The 20,514-nt window shown below is 38.4% G+C and overlaps 1 protein-coding gene across 2 annotated transcripts; it reads left to right on the top strand.

Moving 5' to 3' along the window:
- Positions 1 to 522: 522 nt before the first annotated feature.
- Positions 523 to 12,477, top strand: LOC101745041 (mutS protein homolog 4). 2 transcript variants are annotated; one of them, XM_062669806.1, is made up of 19 exons: positions 523 to 843; positions 1,964 to 2,123; positions 3,025 to 3,182; positions 5,661 to 5,729; positions 5,912 to 6,060; positions 6,462 to 6,652; positions 6,740 to 6,861; positions 6,929 to 7,155; positions 7,231 to 7,425; positions 7,513 to 7,842; positions 8,323 to 8,426; positions 8,538 to 8,640; positions 8,713 to 8,829; positions 8,921 to 9,022; positions 9,829 to 9,942; positions 10,228 to 10,298; positions 10,386 to 10,523; positions 10,898 to 11,096; positions 11,660 to 12,477. In XM_062669806.1, exons 1-19 carry the CDS (start codon positions 753 to 755, stop codon positions 12,428 to 12,430), a joined length of 3,411 nt encoding a protein of 1,136 aa, XP_062525790.1. In that variant the 5' UTR covers positions 523 to 752; the 3' UTR covers positions 12,431 to 12,477. The 2 variants fall into 2 exon arrangements, with proteins under 2 accessions (XP_062525790.1, XP_062525791.1); XM_062669807.1 differs by lacking the exon at positions 5,661 to 5,729.
- The last annotated feature ends 8,037 nt before the right edge of the window (positions 12,478 to 20,514 follow it).

The following is a 20,514-nucleotide window of genomic DNA, read 5'->3' on the forward strand; positions in this document are numbered from 1 at the left end:
GTACTCGCATTACGGGTTCAAATTTTGGGAAAAGGTATATTTTCTTGACAAATACGTACCTTATGCGTATATACGTTCGCGAAAGCGTTTGAAATTAAAGAGAATAAGATTGTGTGATTAAAATCAAGCCTACTTAAATTACCAATTTTGTTTGTACTACATAATAATATTAATATTATGTATTTAGTTACAATACGATTATAAATCCACACGGGCTTGTGGTTAGTTTGAAATAGGAGGGTTTTTTACAGTCTGGAAGATATTACCGGATATCCGGTTATTTTACAGTACATTCATATACGGCTTAGATTCCTCAATAGATACGATGTATCCAAACAGCATTTGTATTAAAATTGTAGTATCTAGTGTACATTAGGTATATAATAAACAGAAATATTAATAATTATATACTGTTTATAATTAAGAGAGCCTATGGCTGTACCTTATATATAAGCTACCCATTCTCTAAAAATCACCCACATAACTGTAAAACTATTGTTATAGACTCGACACTAGCAACAATGGTATAGTAAGAAGCTGATAGCATTTCTTGAAAAAAAAAGAACAAAGAGGGTCATCATTTTAAAACTAAAAATTAGGTTGGATGGGCTAAGACCCATTTGCCTGTCCGAGTGGACAACAAAAATAAATTTTATTTCGTGGTCGCAGAAAAGGCGCGAATTTCTAATATTTTAACTAAATAGAAGGGTTGTTTTTTATGAAGAAAATACGTAAGGAATAAAGTGTTAAACATGAACGTAGTACACAGGGAAATAACAACTGGTAAAAACAAAACACGAACCAACTTTACAGCAGATTTTGCAAGAAGAGACGCATCCTTGGGTTAGCACTTTTATTTATTTTTGTTAATCTGCTATCGAAACCGAGATGGTGAAATAAAGTTTTAGATTGACTGTAAAATAGAATCGCAACGAACCATAATGCCATACTGAAAAAAGATGAAGGTAAAGATACCACCTTACATAAAAAACACATTAGAACGTATTCATTCGCGGACATCTAAATTATCGATTCTATTTTTCGACACGTTTTTATCCTTTTTTTATAATACTGCGTCTATAGCTGCAGTAGTTAATAAATGAAACTTATGAAACTCAATCTATCTTATGGTGAATAAGTTCGTTCTGTCTATTACTTGTTCAGTGAGGGCAAAAAGAAATTCGTAGAAAGATAGGAGAGAAGGGTACACAGATTTTTCTATCCGTGATTCATTACCCTTGCGACAGGGCCGAAATATCGAGTACCCTATAAATATCCGCAGTATAAACGGTCGACTTGGATAAAATACATGAGGTAGTAGTTACTTAGTAGTTTTAACAATGCCGTGTCAGATGCGTTGGTCAATAGGGCCCGCGTGGACCGGCTCACACTCGGAATTCCTTTTAATCTCTGGTAGTAGGACCTCTTCTGAGTCCGCGTGGGTAGGTACCACCGCCCTGCCTGTTTCTGCCGTGAAGCAGTAATGCGTTTCGGTCTGAAGGGTAGGGCAGCCGTTGTAACTATACTGAGAACTTAGAACTTATATCTCAAGATGGGTGGCGCATTTACGTTGTAGATGTCTATGGGCTCCAGTAACCACTTAACACTAGGTGGGCTGTGCGCTCGTCCATCAATCTAAGCAATAAAAAAAAGAAAAAAAACGCGGCATATTTTCCGTTCTTTTGCATATTTGTTTCTAGGTTACAACCGCGTCGAGAATTACTCCAATTCTTAAGGTGTCTAGGTTTAACTGAGAAATTGTATTAAAAACAATCGAAAGTCTCAACATTAAATAATAAAGTGATACCTACAATTTTAGTACCTACGTTTGTAAAAACACTCTGTCTGCCTCTAGTCTTTATTGAATCCTGTAAGTTTATTTTTAATTCCGTGTGACCATTACGCTAAAGACGGAAACTTCACACTTTAACCTTTATTAGTAGATAACAAGAACATTTTGTAGGTATACGCGGTACTTCCCTACTGCCAGTGTCCTCATACTGTAGTGCAAGTAAAAATACGATGAAAGGTCCTAGGTATCAATTCGATGCTGCCGTGAAAACTTCAACCAAACGGTCATCTATGGGACCTCCTTCAAGGCCTCCGCCTAGTTCCAAAAAAAGGTACCTTAAAATTATTGATTATGCCATAGACATTTGACAAATTCTAAAAGCGCTCTATAGAAAAAAAACATTCGCCAGGCTACCTATTTATATTTTTATAGTAGCCATATAATTAATTATAAAAACTACAATATCTATTTATCCATACTAATATTATTAATGTGAAAGTGCCTAGTGGTCGAAATTCGACTATAATTAATTTCAAATATAAGTTTGTACATTGTTAGGGTTCTATTGTCAATAAACTTGTTTTCACAAATTTGGCCAAGGCTACACTATAGACAAATTATATTATTCTGTTTTCAATTCGACCACAGACTAACAATAAACAAAAGAGTATTTATGTATGCGTCAAATACATACATGGTAGCGTATGTAATGTTTTTCTTATTGATTTAATGTATGTTTATGTATAATTTTAAAAAGTTATTAGCATTCTGCATTCCTTCTCTATATAAACTATGAGGGTGGGAAATTTCATACTCCTCTGTCCGCGCAATTTTCGTAAAAAGGGGTACAAAGTTTTTGCTTCACGTATTAATATATTATTATAGATAACCAGTTATAATTCTTGTTTAGTACTTATGTGTTGTTCACGTACCTACATACATATTTAAATCATAATTAAGTAGGTCATCAGAAATCCTTTAAATAACAACTATCTCGCACTTCAGAAATGTCTACATGCTTGCCTTGTGCTAATAACTCATGAGTATTTTTTGGATTCGATTCTATTGGACTATAATATATTCTACCATCGTCTACCACAGTGAAGACCATTAGTGTACTTCATATAATGGTATACGACATTGGTCTACAAAAATGGGTTTTGTTCCAAAATCGAAATAACACTTGATTGCACGACTGTACAAACTTTTCAGCTCAGATTAAAACTTTATAGATTAATAAGCTCGATCTCGTCAAGACTAGAGTCGTCTTCAAGCGGAAGACAGATGCCCGCAGTACTAGCTAACGATTCCACCGCTGATACTTCCAACGACATGCGCACACCCAGGAATCGGCCAACCGCCTTGAGATACATAAGCAGTAGTAGTAGAGGTAATTGTTTTTAATGTTGTAGTAGTAAAAAAAATGTTAACATTTTCAAAGTTCCTAAACTAATTTATTCAGTACAAAATTTTGTCTTCAAATAGTTTCAAAAACAGCTTTCTTCCATAACTCACGAGCGATTTAAGAAGTATGTAGGTAATAGAATGACGTTGATGAAGTCGTCGTGGTCTAAAGGATAAGACGTCCGGTGCAATCGTATCTAGCGATGCAACGCTGTTCGAATCCCACAAGCGGGTACCAATTTTTCTAATGAAATATGTACTTAACAATTTATGTTCACGATTGACTTCCACAGCGAAGGCATAACATTGTGTAACAAAAATCAAACCCGCAAAATTATATAGGTAATTTGCGTAATTACTGGTGGTAGGACCTATTGTGAGTCCGCACGGGTAGGTACCACCGCCCTGGCTATTTCTGCCTTAGAACCCATGTCCCAATGTGGGTGACGCATTTACATTGTAGATGTCTATGGGCTCCAGTAACCACTTAACACCAAGGTGGGCTGTGAGCTCGTTCACCCATCTAAGCAATAAAAATATATAGAATATGGCATGGAATACATATGGAATATTCTAATAGTGGTTATGGAATATTGTTATAGAAACCACATTTAAAGCCTTTATTTTTCACAAATAATTTTACACAGTATTCTTGAGTTAAATAAAACTGAACTCGTATTTTTTCTCAATGACAGAGAGTTTAGTCAATCTATATAAGAAAGATCCTTTTTTTTTAAACTAAAAAGGTTTTAATAAAAATTACATAAAAAAGGTTTTTCTTTGCATGCATTTTTTTTTTAAATTAGATTAAATATTATATACTTGGTATGGATTGGAAGAGGCCTATGTCCAGCAGTGGACGACTGTGGGCTAATAGTGATGATGATTATATAATTCTAACTGACTCGGTGGTGCAGTAGTTAGCGCGTCTGACTATTGCGCCGGGGCTCGTGGGTTCGATTCCCACATCGGGCAAGCAAACATTAAAATCAAATCAAATCAAATAAAAAAAAATATTCAACATAAATGAAAGTACATACTTGTTGAACGTCAAAAAGAACTACCGCCAATTCACAAAAACCAGCCTCCGTCCTGAGAAGAACTGGCAAGAAACTCAGCGGGCATGTCTCTTTTCTTCTTTTTTTTTAATATTAGTTTTTTATTATTATTAATTTTTACAATGAGTATTATAACATAACAATTATTGCAATATTGAAATGCCCGGAGCGAATTCCCATCACGAACAGTTTTATTTGCTCTTTGTCTGGGTGTTTATTATCTATATACATATGTATTTAAAAGTAGTCATAGTATGTATGTTTGTCTCTGGTACCCATAACACAAGGAATCCTAATTTGGGGCCGGACGGCCGTGCGTGTTTTGTCCTCAGTTATTTTTTTTTTTTTTTTTTTTTTTATTGCCCTTGTAGGCAGACGAGCATACGGCCCACCTGATGGTGAGTGGTTACCGTTGCCCATGGACTTCAGCAATGCCAGGGGCAGAGCCAAGCCGCTGCCTACCGCTTAATACTCTCCACAAGCCTCGTTTGAAGAAGGACATGTCATAGCGCTCGGGAAACACCGTGGAGGGGAGCTCATTCCATAGCCGGATGGTACGTGGCAAAAAAGATCTCTGGAAACGCACTGTGGATGACCGCAGTGGCTCCAGGTAGTACGGATGAACTCTACTCCGGTGGCGGGCGGTGCGATGGTAAAAACGAGATGCCGGTATCATCTCGAACAATTCCTCAGAGCACTCCCCATGGAACATACGGTACAAAATACAGAGAGAACCGAAGTCCCTCCGCAGACCCAGAGGTTCCAAACGATCCGTGACATTGGGATTATCGACAATCCGAACGGCCCTCCTCTGTATGGAGTCAAATGGAAGAAGCTGGTATTTGGGAGCCCCGGCCCAGAGATGGGAGCAGTACTCCACGCGAGGCCGGACTTGTGCTTTATAAAGCAGAAGCCTTTGTCCAGGCGTGAAGTACCGCTTCGCTCTGTTGAGGACTCCCAGCATTTTGGACGCCAACTTGGCTTTGCCTTCCAAATGACTCCGAAACTGGACATCGCTCGAAATGTCGACCCCAAGTATCCCAATACTCTCGGAAGGTTGCAGGGATACTCCTTGGAATTGCGGCGCCATGACAAAGGGGTCCTTCTTCGCAGTGAACGCGCAAACTTGTGTCTTTAACGGGTTGAATTGAACCAAGTTCAATTCACCCCATTTGGAGACTCGCCCCAGAGAGTTCTCCACTTCAGACACAAGTTTTGATCGTCTCTCTTGCACCACGCTTCGAGAGAGACTCTGATGGCCGATATATCGCGCATCCCCCGTGCTGTCATCCGCATAGCAATGCATGCCATCAATAGACAGCATGTCATTGATATACAGTTATTATTATATTAATTATTATGTATTTGTTTCATCAATTATGTATCAAACTTTAGCTTGGTTTTAGGTGGTTATAGCGGCGCCAGATCGGGCAGATCAACGAGCGTGTCCGCAGTAGAAGCTAGTGTTATTTTAGGTAAAAAATAATAAAAAATATGATTGACACAATAATCTTGAGAAAATTGTCTTTTTCAAATATACATCTTATTATTTTGCCTCGTCTTATTTTCCGTACGCTTAATTTTTTTTACGCAATGTAAAATATTATTAAAATCTACATATCAATATTATTTAGAAATATGAACGTGTTTTGTTTAGCTATATCGGAAGGCAGAGGAATGGCCCGCGGGGAAATAGGAATGGCAGCCGTCGATCTAAAACATCCACATCTAGTACTGTGTCAATTTAGTGACACGCTCTTATACACTCACACACTAACAAAAATAAACTACTTCAATCCAGTTGAGGTAATGTAATAACTAACGCAGCTCGTGGGTACATGTATGTATATCTATACTAATACTAGCTGTACTCGTCCGCTTCGCTGGGCATTTAAAATTAACATTATTATTTCTCACCCCCACAAACATTCTCATCATTGACGCCCCCGCAACTGGTGTAGGGAGTCATATAAATATTAGCCTATATATTAATCTACAGTAGTTTTTACGAATGTTCCGTTTATAACTACTGAACCATGCATCCAATTGACTTGAAACTTGGTATCCATGTAGAAAATACATGTACTTAATGGATAGGAATAATGACAATAAATAATAATGTTAATTTTAAATGCCCACCGAAGCGGGCGAGCACGGCTAGTCATTAATAGGTATAACGCTCGCTCAATTATCACGCAACATTACAGATAATTGTGCCGCACACATTCTGCGAGGGCGTGAAACCGAATCAACTTTATCAATTGATAAAAGACCAGTTCCCTTTGTGTACCCTAACGACGGTACAAAGGAGGCATTTCAATGATTCAGCAGGCCGTCAGAACATACAGACGCTTTGCGCACCGCAATACAGCGGGGCTTATCTCCAAGTACTGCATAAGTCCGTTCAAATAATAAAAAAAAAACAAATAATCGATTAGAATTTTTGTGTTCGCAATTTTAAAAAAAAGCGTAATTTTTATTTAAGATTTTACGCACTAACCGCTGCAGCAGCGGTGCTGAAATATGTAGAACACATCCAATGTATAGTTTTCGCAAGAGAATCTCTCAAAGTCGATTATCATTCGTCAGAAAACACTATGATTATTGGTAAAGAAACAACTTTGCTTAATAAAGTATTCAGGGAAAAACTTAAAATGATTAACGATATCTTTAGACGTAGGTACGGCAACGCAACTGGAATTAGTTCAGCCTTTAGTTCCTTCGGCTGGACCAATGTGTTGTCTTCTTGGTGTGCTTGGCCCGACTTATACTGTTGGAGGGATTAGGGCATTGAGGGCTTCTATCTTGCAACCGTCTTGCAATAAACAATTAATTGAATCAAAACTAGATGTTCTTCAAGATTTAATTGAAAATGACAATGGTTTGATGGCTGATTTACAGGTGGGGAATGTGACTATTGTCGATCAATATTGCTGTTTGTCGCTCACCTTATGTTAATAGCTGAACGTATTTCAGGACATTTTGAAAAGGCTATCAGATATTGATAAAATATTATTCTTGTGCGTTGAGCATAATATTCAAAATGCTGACAAATTAGGAGAGGCGCAGCTCAATCAAGTGTTAATTCTAAAAACGACAATGAATATGGTACCAAAACTAGTTGAAGCTTTGAATCGTGCCGAAAGTGGTCTGTTAAGACAATTTAAAACGGTCAGGTTTGCTGTTTAAGCAATTTTCGTTTTTCAATTACTCAATAAATTAGGTCCGTTTTCATTTATCCAAATGTTTCTTATCCAGGATTTCGAAAATCCACATTACAATGAAATTGCCGAACGCATAAAAAATATCATACAAGACGACGCGCATTTCGAGAAGGGTGTTATGGGAAATCTCCAAAGATGTTTTGCAGTCAAGCCCGACATTAACGGACTCCTTGATGTGGCCAGAAGGACGTATTCTGAATTAATAGATGACATACAGAAAATTGTCGAACAGCTCAGCGAGACATACGACCTGCCTCTGCGGCTAAACCAAAACGTTATGAAAGGATTCCACATAGTTTTACCTATAGCTCCAAAAAACAGACGCAATTTCAGTATTGAAGATCTGCCCCCAATTTTCATACAGGTAAGTAGGTACGTGACATACGTGAAACTTGACAAGGAAGGCAGGTAGGCCAATGATCGAATGAATCCTCGAAGGCTCCGTCGGCCGGGCGTCCTTGGGGTGAGCTGCGTCGCCTGGTTGTAGTTTTGACCGCGGTAACCCCCTTACCTCCGGGTCCTGACCTCGGAGGGGATCGGACGCTTGGGCGAAGAGTGCAAGGGAGTCGTTTAGTGGATAGGGCTCTGAAAACATCCTTGGGCCCGCGGTTTCGCAGTCGCGGACCAGGCCCACATACCCCGCGCGCCCTCTAGGCGCGGGGACCTCGTAGGAGGTTCGGTCCCGGCCCGAATAAAAAGAAAAAGAAGAAAGGTAGGCCAATGATTTCAATGTTTTATGTCGGGAAAATCGAGATACAATTAAAATATTAATAAATAAATAAGAAAATCAAAATGAAACCTTAAAAATAAATCTAATTACACATATTTTAAGTTTCATATTTAGGTACACAACAACGGAGCCAGCGTATCGATGTCGACTGAAGAACTTGTAGTTCTCGATCAACAGGCAAAGGAATCTTTGAATGAAATACAAAGAATGAGTAACATGTTAGTTTAATATTTTTTTAAATATAACCGATTCCGGTCACTAAATATCTGTTTTTTTCTTAAACTAAAACATGTTCGACAAGTTTTATTTCCTAAATACGACATTTCCAGAGTTATCGACGCATTATTGAAAGACTTAAGGCCATACATGTCGAGTCTGTACAAATTATGCGAGAACGTTGCTGAAATTGACATCCTCCTGGCATTAGCACAGGTTCGGATTGTACATATTTTAATGGAACAAAAGCATTATAACTCGTACCTCTTAACTTCTTATATGTTCCAGGCTAGCATGGTAGGGTCGTATATCAGACCGGAATTTAACAGCTATTTAGAAATAAGAAACAGCGTCCATCCGTTATTGGATTATAACAGTCACGTGATGCCAGTTCCAAATGACATAGTAAGAAACGCGCGAAATAAAATCATAGAATTGAAAACTTCTTTTTTCACGTTCATCAATTATTTATAGAGTATCTCTTTTACTTTTATAGAATGCCAGCCCAGAATACAATTTCACTATAATCACCGGTCCGAATATGGGCGGCAAAAGTGTTTATATAAAACAGATTGCTATTATGCATGTTATGGCGCAAGTGAGTTTCCAATAATTTAGCTATCATAACTTCATGAATGACCAATTTAATAAATGTTTCGATTGAGAATAGCATACATTAAAATGATTTATCGATGTTTTGAAATAAAAAGAAAATATTGCCAGAAGAGCATAATAATATGGTCCACCTGATGGTGAGTGGTTACTGTCACTCATGGACGTCAACAATTCTAGGCCACTGCCTACCAATTAAAAACAGAGTATATCCTATTTATTTTACACTAGTAATCTCGAATTTCTTTTAGGCTTCGAATTTGTTGCTTGATTGCATTAAGTAAAATTCTGTACTAAAAGGATATAAATAATAGTTTAAAAAAAACTAAAAAACACGCTTTTATAAAAAATCCGATTCAAAAATGAACTAATTGTAAAAAGCGTGAGGTGCTTTTTGAGATATTACGAACATACATACTAACCTTCGTATGAATTTAATAAAAGCGTATTAAAATAAGTTGAAAGCGTTCTAATTTAATTAAATCAATTTTTATTTTTTTTATTGCTTATGTGTGTGGACGAGCTCACAGCCCACCTGGTATTAAGTGGTTACTGGAGCCCATAGACATCTACAACGTAAATGCGCCACACACCTTGAGATATAAGATCTAAGGTCTCAGTATAGTTACAACGGCTGCCTCACCCTTCAAACCGAAACGCATTACTGCTTCACGGCAGAAATAGGCAGGGCGGTGGTACCCGTGCGAACTCACAAGAGACCCTACCACCAGTAGTGTACCATTGCCTAATTATATATTGTAACGTTATAACTGCTTTTAAATTACTAAGCAGATTGGTTGTTTCTTGCCCGCTACTAATGCTGTACTGCGACTTAGTGACAGAATATTTTCGAGAATCGGTTTCAACGACAGCGTTGAGTTGAACGCTTCTACTTTTGTTTTCGAGGTAATATTTCTCATTACATTTAAAGTAAAGTGTGACTTTTAAAGTATTTATTGGATACATGTATCTGAAAATTTCGAACACAAAAACTATACGTAATTGTTAGCAATTTTTCACATCTGTGTGCTCAGTGCGAGTTTTTTTATCTTCTCGATCGCGTAAAAGAAAGCTAATTAAGATTTGTGTGGAGTTCGAACAACGCCCCTGGCGGCAAACTAAGGGAAGCTGTTCCAACTCAGAGAATATTTAATAACATTAATATAAATTAAACTAGTATTTCTATGACAGATGAAAGAGATGCAGCATATTTTAAAAGGACTGACGCCATCAAGCCTGGTCATAATAGACGAACTCTGTCGGTCAGTACCTATTTAAAGACATTATTGAAAAAATTATGTATAAAATTTCCTTTCTATGTAAATATATAATATGGAATATTTATCCAGCGGTACAACATACGAAGAGGGAGTCAGTATAGCTTGGGCGATCTGTGAAGAATTAATATTATCTGACGCTTTCACGTTCTTCACAACACACTTTTTATATTTGACGAAATTGCAACACCTTTACTACAACGTGGTCAAGTATGTAGTACGCTCTAAGCAAAAACTAACAAGAAAAAAATAATCACATTAACAATTGTCATTTTATTGTTTCTAAACAAAAATTAGACTCGCAACCGCAAGTTTATCATTTTTATTTGATTCTTTTAATATTTTTTGGTGTGTTAAAAATTGTTTTTCAAATTTGCATTAAAAATGTGTGTAGGCTAAAAAGTCATTTCGTTTTAACGATAACTTATCATCATACACGCGATATGAATCCCATCTTGTAATATAATGTCGATAACTGGGGTAAATTGGAATAAAATTCAGAGTTATTTGATATTTTAACTAACGATTTAAATTTTAAGGCAATTTTTACTTTATTGCTTACGACGATACGTATAATTTTGTAGTCGCCATACTACTGTTAAGGAAGAAAACGTTGATGAACTGAACGATTCTCATAAAAAACTGATTTATGAACATAAAATAGAATTAGGAGTTACGAATATAAAAAACTATGGATTGGCTTTGGCAGCAAAAACAAATTTACCAGAAGACACCGTAAAACTTGCATTTGAACTAGCAGAACTTATGACCATTGATGAAGAGGTTAAGTATTATACATAAATAAGAATATTAATATAAATAAATTATTTGTAAGATTTTTCTCGAAGATATTCATTTATGATGTCATCGGTACACCCCCTTCCCGACTACAGCGATTGGCTTTCTATTTTACTAGTCCAAGTTTTATGGCATGCTCTTATGTGGAAAATATGGAAAATTATAGAGATATAGTCAAAGTTTATTTAATAAACAACAAGCATCATAACAGGAAAACTTTTTCAGAAGAAACTCCCACATGGTAGACAGACTGTAATGCTAATGGTATAATTTTATTAAGCATAGAGAAATCACCTACAAAGGTATAAAGCCAACCAGAGAGTTTTGAATGTATCGTATAAATTACAATAAATTTAGTACGCCTGAGTTCTTAAATCTATATAGTTCTAAGTTGATTAATTTGATTTAGGTATTTCTCAGTCTATTTATCGAAGTCAAATAACACTGAAAGTAATTATTATGAGTGAATTTTTGTAAATTCAACAAATAACACAAAAGATAATTTTAAGGATTAAATCAGTTAAAATCTTTGTATTATTATATTCCAGACGCCAGAAACCTGCCTGCCGCAAAGAAATGACGAAAGAGAACTTTATATTTTAAATGCAGAGCTACAAAAAGAATATAGAAAAAATGGAGGTTCAGAGAAAGCTTTGGAAGCCACCATAAACAAATTCAAAGAAAATAATGCTGAACTCGTTGAAAAATTAAAAATTCAAACCAGCAACAATCCTTCTAGTTCAAGTAACGAATGTTGGTCAAGTGACCCTAAAAAAGGCTATTCAAATAATCCCAGTGGCAGTGGTAAAAAACCATTGGAATATAATAGAACACCCGAACGACTAAATACCGAGTCTTTAACAGTTAATGAAAAACCCGGTGCTACAGAGATATACCCACAAATCAAATCTTCCAATGAACTATTGACAAGCATGAAAACTATAAAGAACAAATCTCATACGTACATTGACGAAGACATACAAACGATTGGTATAGAAAACGTTAATACTAAATTAAATAAATTATCTCCAAATTGTTTAAATGAAAGTAATCATTACATTGAAGAATACCAAAATACGTTAAGCACGGAACATGAGAATTCACTCAGTGATGACGATTTATCAGAAGCACTAACGCAGGTTATAGGAGAATGTTCCAATTCATTCGATCATTCAATAGATAACGAGGATAGGGCTACCGATGAAACCCTTATGATAGAAACGATTAATGAAATTAATGAGGAATTGAACAATGCATCTAATTATAATTTTAACGATTTAATTTTAACGCCACCAATCGCTTTCAGGGACATTTCGTAGAATAAACTAAATGTCTTTTCAGAAAATAAAGTTTGAAATTAGTATCAGTTGATATTTTTTATGTTCTAAATGGGATCAAAGTCCATTTGGTTTCGAATAGTTTTTGGAAGCCATAAATCACAACGTAAATGCAGCCATCCACATATAGGCAATAACTAAAGCTAAATTACCCATGGACACAACCCACTGAGTATCTCGTCGGATCTTGTCAATCTTGTCCGTGTGTCGCGATTCCGATCCGGTACCGCTCTTGCTATAGCTGGTTTTAGCAATTTCTCTCAGGTTGAGACTGAAATCACCTACTCTTTCACGCGTAGTAGACTACTATTAGGTAGGGAAAAATGAAGCTAAATTATACTAAATAAGTGGATGTTCGTTAAGAGAAGACTAAAAAAAGTAGAGGTAGAGAGCCCAAACTGTGTATCAAAAAATGATCGTCACAATCATTAAATTCAGTGTTTCTCCGGTAGAATGACGTCACTTTACCACATGTGAGAGTGTTGTGGATATAATATTAATTCCAAACTTATTTATTTATTTAGTTTTATAGATAAACTTAGCATAAACATATTAATTTATGGTGATTTCATTAATTACCAACCATAGGTTTATCTCCGCATTTTAAACATTTTCAGACTAGAAATAAGTTTCTTGCGATATCATTGTTCCCAGTCGAGCTTATAAAAATAGTTCTAAAGTTAACTGGGCGAATTTTAGAGAATGGTTAAAGCGTTTTATGGGTTCGGGCAATATTTATCTAGCACATAATTATGAAAGAATTAATAAAAAAATTCGTAAATTTAGACAGAAAACATATACTCGTATTATCTAACAAAAACTAAACTAAAGAGGAGTTAAAGGTTAATTAGTACAAGAATTCAGATTTTAAGAAAGAGGAACTATAAATCAATGTGAGGAAGAATCAAACTCCGGACAAGTGAAAATGAAATGGTTAACGCAGGGTTGCCAACTTTTGAATATTTTTCCTCGTACAAAAGCAGATAAAAATCTCGTATATTTTCTTTCGAATCTCGTATATTGCGCGTAAAATGTAATAAAACTAAGAAAAATGCATTAAAATTAGGATATTTTGCAAAATAAAATTACTTTTACAAGTTTGCTACAAATAAAATATCTTTAAAAAAAACATGTTGTAGCAAACCGACCGGTACGTCACTCTCGCGGCCGTATGCCCGCTCGCTATACATAGTTAGCATCTATGTCGATCTTTTCAACAGTGTATAATCTATGTTCCGGGCGCTTCCGTTTTGAGTGTGAATAGCGTGCGCCCGCGTCTAAATGTATTTATTGTTTAAAATTGAAAATTGTTTGTGATAAAGGAAGATTAAAATTCGAAATTCGATATTGGTGACTAACCCATAGTTTTAAATACCCCTGAGATCTACCCCTCACTATATCTGGCTGCCCAACGTTTCCTAATTTTTTTCTTGCTTGGACTAACAAAATGGCGCGCACGCTTTTGTGAAAATTTGCTAACTATTGTATGCTGTTGGTGCTTAATTGTAAAGAATGCCTTTAACTAGAAATCAAGATCGCCAGCAACGTCGCGAAGACGACGCTATTCCTGCTGCAGATGCAAATGCCAACGAAAATCACGAGGAGCATGATAGCCCCCATGATCGCCCCCACGCCGAATCACGTAGCAACAATTCTACGTTCAACCTGGATGATGTTTCAGCGTTGATGGCCTCGCTGCAACGTTCGCAGGCCGAAACATTTAAGAACATTATGTCGTACGTGATGGAACAAAGATCGTCGACTCCGGCACCTCCGCCGATGCCCCCAGTGAACGTAGATGGTACCTTGGCGCGTTGCAGAGCTTCTTTCAGCGGTGCACCTGGTGAATCTGTTGAGGCCTTTATAGATGCAATTGAAAGTTATACAGAATGCGTTCAAGTATCTGACGCTAACATCATACGAGGCCTAGCCATGCTTTTGTCTGCTGACGCAGCTACGTGGTGGCTAGGATTAAAGCATCACATCTCCACTTGGAACGAAGCCAAAGAAAATTTAATATATGCATATGGCACCCGCCTTCCACCACATAGAATATATTTGGAAATATTTGCTTCCCCGCAGGATAACGAAAACACAGACAAGTTTGTTGCTCGTATTCGTGCGCTTATGGCAAAGCTACCGCGGGATGATATTACTGAAAAAGTACAACTTGATATGATATACGGGTTGCTTCATAATAGAATACGCACAAGATTGCGCCGTGAAGAAATCACATCTTTCAATTCATTATTAAACCATGCTCGGAATATAGAAGATTCGATAGAGGAGACTCAATCGAGACCAGTGTCGTCCACTAGTGGTGTGCGTTCGATCCGTGCCCAGCCGGCCCAGGCTGCGAGTCTGCCTGAACCGTGCGCCGCTCGTGCGAGTGCCCCGGCGCCGCGCGCGCGCTTTCCAAACTCCGCCGCGGCCGTCGTGCCCGCCACCGCTGTGCCTGTCGCTGTCGCCCAGCCTACCGTTGCCACGCCTGCCGCTGCTGTGCCAGGTTCTGCAGAGCAATTCGTGACCACGAAGAAACAGCGTCCAGTGTGCTCCTACTGCAAACGGTTTGGACATGCACGGGAACAGTGCCGTAAGTTAAACAACCGAGGTGAGCAAAGTCAATCTAACTTTTCCGAGGGTGTGCAAAATGACAATAATGCGTTTTATAGTGTTCAGTGTAATGTTAATAATACTAACACAATTAGTTCTAATTTACCTGTTCAGAATGCAATGTATGATGTTAAGCAGCATGACAAAAATAATTTTCTGAGTAATTTTGAATGTCAAAATTTTTGTAACCGGGATGCAAATATTAATTATGCTACCATTAACAGAGGCCCTACTTCCAGAAAATCTTATTTTCATGCCTGTAATGATTCTGTGTCAAAGAATATTAACTGTAATTGCACTAGTAATAATGAGATGCCAACCTTTTGTGATTCTCATGTTTTATATAATCAGGATGTTCGGACAAAGTGTAAAAATTTAAATATTTGTTATAACCAGGGAACTAGACCTAAATGTAAGAACTCAATTTTACCTTATAATCAAATAATTGAACCAAATTGTAATAATTTAAAATTTTCAACTAACCATGACTGTGACACAAAAGGCAGTAAGTGTAATTTTGGAAAAATTAACGAATGTGTGGAAATTGATAATTGTTTAAATTTTAATTATTGTACATGTGAGGGAAGTGTTGTAGCGTCCTTGTACGACCGTGAGAGTGATGATAGGTATTTGCATTTACGGCCTATTTTCAAAATTCAAGTTCTCGGTAAACAGGGTACTGCACTTATAGATACAGCAGCTAAGCATTGTATTGCTGGTCACACGCTGTATGCTCTCCTTCTGCATAAGGGTCACCCTCTTACTCCCTCCACTAGGCGAGTCAAACTTGCTGATGGGCATGTTCGGAATATGGATGTATTGACAACCATATTACCAGTGAGGTTAGAACACATAGTGATTAACATTCCATTTATAATCTTCCCTGATTCTAATGATAATGAAACTCTATTGGGTATTGATTTTATTAATGCTGCCAAAGTTATTATTGATTTTCATCGTCATGAATGGTATTTTAGTACTGATGCTAAGGTGCATTATAAATTACTTTTTGAACCTATGTCTCGTGGTGTGTGCATAGCTTCTACTAACATGCTTCGGGATGATGAAGGCATGCATTTGCAATCAGCTGAGCGCCAAGCATTATCTGAGTTCCTTATTCGACATGAAAGTATTTTTACAGCAGGGGGAGGTCCGACACCATTCATAGAACATTGCATAGACACCGGAGATCACCCCCCGATAGCTGTGCCGCCCTATCGCCTTAACCCTTCCAAGAAGGAGACGATGAAGAATGAAATAGAGAAGATGCTGGCAGATGACATCATTGAAGAGTGCGAATCCGCCTGGTGCTCTCCTGCATTGATGATACCGAAGTCCAATGGTAATGTAAGATTCTGCGTGGATTACAGGCGCTTAAATGAAGTAACCAAATCGGATACTTACCCACTCCCACGCATTGATGATCTTCTCCAGAGTACGAAGAAGAATTGTTACATGACCACAATAGACCTTCGTTCTTCATATTGGCAAGTTATGGTCCGAGAAGCAGACAGAGACAAAACAGCTTTTGTCTGCCCCCTAGGCACTTACCGTTTTAAAAGAATGCCGTTCGGCTTGAAGAATGCGCCGGCGACTTTCCAAAGGCTTATTGATCGTCTACGCTCCTGTGCTGCTTTGAAGGATGTTACAGTACTTGCTTATCTAGACGATTTGTTAATTATTTCAGAAGGATTCCAGCAACACCTACAAGATCTGGAAGCTGTTTTTGGACGTTTGTCTGAATTTAAACTTCACGTAAACAGAGAGAAGTGCACTTTTGCCAAAGAAAGGGTCCGTTATCTGGGCCACGTCATCACTCCAGACGGTGTGTCTCCTGACCCTGAGAAGGTCAGTGCTGTCCTTAATATGCTGGAACCATCTAACCTAAAACATTTAAGAACTTTTCTCCAAACATGCTCTTGGTTCAGGAAGTTTATTCCAAACTTTTCAAAGATAGCAGAACCGCTTACTCGACTAACCAAGAAGAATTACACATGGAGCTGGGGACCTGAACAAACACAGGCATTCAAAGAATTGAAGCGTCTGCTGACCACGGCGCCCGTACTTGTTCAAGCGAATTTTAAACAACCCTTAGTACTGCGTACCGATGCGAGCAACTATGCACTTGGCGCAGTTTTAGCTCAAGGGGAAGGCAAGGACGAAAGACCTATCGAGTATGCTAGCCGCCTACTCACCGCAGCGGAGCGCAACTACTCTACTACAGAACGGGAAGCGCTTGCTGTAGTCTGGGCCGTGGAGCGTTTCAGGCCATACCTCGACGGCCAACCAATTATTATAGGCAGTGACCACCAACCCTTGCGTTGGTTGCTTTCTTTAAAGTCTCCTGCTGGTAGGTTGGTCCGTTGGGCGCTTAAACTCCAAGAATTTGACATCAGATTCGAGTACACCCCAGGAAAAGCTAACGTTGTCGCTGACACGTTAAGTAGACCGATCTGTTCCAACGAAACACAAAATAACTGCGGCATCTGTTCTGTCATTTGCGACCTGCCCACCAAGTCACCTACCCAGTTACGTCAAGACCAGTTGACTGATCCGGAAATACAGAAGATCGTCACAGAACTGGAAGGAGTGGATGAACTTGCTGCTAAAAGATGGTCAGAAAGAGGATTTCTAATGGAACAAGGTGTTTTATATCGACTTAATCCGGATTCTGATGCCGAGGCCCCACAATTAGTCATTCCTGCCCATCAAGTGACCGACGTTCTCAAAGAGCTTCACGATGCCCCTACCGCTGGACATGCAGGAATTGACCGGACTTACCAACAAGTCTCACGTCTGTTCTACTTCACAGGAATGAGAAGAATCATAACCGACTATGTAAAGGCATGTATCCATTGTCAACGCTATAAGGCTGCTAATACCAAGCCTCCAGGTCTATTGCAGACGCCGGTGATGAACCAGCGCAACGAGGTCTTGGCAGTTGATCTTTTCGGCCCGTTACCACCTGGAAAACAGGGGGAGCGTTGGATCTTGCTAATAGAAGATACTGCTACGAGGTGGACAGAACTTTTCCCATTGAAGGAAGCTACTGCTGAGGCGTGTGCACATGTCCTCATAGAGGAGTATTTTATGAGGTTCGGTCTTCCACGCCGACTAGTTTCTGATAATGGCGTACAATTTATTTCGGCAGTCATGCGTCAATGCATGTCCATCCTGGGGATAAAGCAAAACCTTATCCCTCTCTATCACCCAGAAGCAAACCCCGCCGAACGTAAAAACAGAGATCTTAAGACTTTATTAGCACAACTCGTGGAATGTGACCACACTTCCTGGCCAAACATGTTACCAGTGATTCGATTCGCTCTTAATAACGCTAAATGTCGCACCACAGGTATGTCACCTGCTTACTTGTCATTTGGCAGAGAGATGAGGTCCCCCACAGAAGTCGCCCATGACCTTCGTGCTGTTCTAGACAAAGATAACTTTGTTCCCCAAATAACTCCCTATCTCAGGAAATTTGTTAACTCCTTTTCAGCGGTGCGCGAACGTGTAGAGACGCTTCAAGATAAAGCTAAAGGGTATGCTGATCGTTCGAGACGGCCCATTGAAACATTCAACGAAGGTGACATGGTTCTCATCAAATCACATGTCCTCAGTAAGAGCGCTAATGGCCTTACTTCTAAGTTTGTTCCAAAACGCGATGGTCCGTATCGCATCGTTAAAAAGGTCAGCCCTACTACTTACCACGTCGCGCATGTTGACAAACCTGATGAAGTTTTAGGGAAATATCATGTGAACGATCTCACTCTATACCGTGAGAATCAGAGTGATGCTCTTCCGCGGCCGGTGATGCCTAAAAAGAAACGTGGTCGTCCCCCAAATAATGTTAAAACAGATTCTCGAGTTCCAGGGCATATGACGACACGGCATGCTGAACCATGTGCTGAAGCTCCACGTCTTTCTCCCGCAGCTGGTGGTATGGTTGGTCTTGCGCCTGTCCCTCAGCCCAGTAGTAATGAGATGCTAGTCCAGGAGCGAGGGCGTCCTCCAGGACTAGAGGGGGAGTATGTAGCAAACCGACCGGTACGTCACTCTCGCGGCCGTATGCCCGCTCGCTATACATAGTTAGCATCTATGTCGATCTTTTCAACAGTGTATAATCTATGTTCCGGGCGCTTCCGTTTTGAGTGTGAATAGCGTGCGCCCGCGTCTAAATGTATTTATTGTTTAAAATTGAAAATTGTTTGTGATAAAGGAAGATTAAAATTCGAAATTCGATATTGGTGACTAACCCATAGTTTTAAATACCCCTGAGATCTACCCCTCACTATAATGTATTATTATATTATTATAGGCTTAGTTTATCATCTCCAAATATGATATCAGGAACATCCTTACTGACGTCGTTTTACACTGGCGTATAACTTTTCTTTAGTCATACGACTATACATCTCCTTCGATGCTTCAAAATTAAAGCAGTTTCCAACACGTGTTGGACCTTTTCTACCCTCCGCAGCAAGAAGGGTGCCGTTCACAGTTTCCACAGAAGTCGGATTCGTATGTCTGTTTTTATTAAATTGACTTTAATAAAAACCTGCTCGCAATCGGCATTCGCATGGGGCAGGAATAATGTAGATAGGGCAAAATGAGCTAGCTCGCAAAGCCTTCAGTTTTCAGTACATGGGCTCAAAACTTATCTGGCTCAAAAATTTCATTTAAACCTTCAGGATAACGAGCTTGAGCTCATTCATATTTATTCGAGTGAGATATAGATATAATTTAATCATGTAGATAAAAAAGTTCCCAGCAATAAAAAGGATTTTTTAGTTTCATAAATCAAAATCTCGTACATAATTGTACGAGGCTAATAACGTCCTCGTACCTCGTACGGAAGACCAGAAATCTCGTAATTGTACGAGCAACCTCGTACAGATGGCAACGCTGGGTTAACGTCACCAATACCTGCGTCCTGCGTTCCAAAAACGAATGGGATATTCTTTACCAAAGTTTTTTTCCAATCGCACTACACGCAGACTAAAAAAAGATAGTCAAATGAGATCGTTTTCCTCTCTTTCTCGATCTCTTTCTCCTTCGTGCAATAGATACATTTTTAGTTACTAAACACTACTTTAAGACAGTAAATATAAGACTACAGGTCCTTAATTTTTTGGTGTCAATGCTATAAATCGTTATCGTTGTAAATTCAAATTATAAATTTACTCCTTACACTAGGTATATATTCTCTTAATATAAATTTGCTGAGTAAAATTGCACAACCCTAAAAAAGTATTGCCAGCTGAGGAATTTTATTTCCCAACTAGCAGGGGAGTACTCCTACTATTCACGTAACTACACCTTGAATAATTTGACAATAAGGCCAAATATTAGTGTACTCTTTATGATTAGAACAGAATTACAGCAGAATGATTCATGTTGATCCAAGAGAGACATTAACTTAATAGTATAGTTATTCGCTACTACTGTGCATACAG

Source organism: Bombyx mori, chromosome 8 (assembly GCF_030269925.1).
Source record: "Bombyx mori chromosome 8, ASM3026992v2".
NCBI lineage: Eukaryota > Metazoa > Arthropoda > Insecta > Lepidoptera > Bombycidae > Bombyx > Bombyx mori.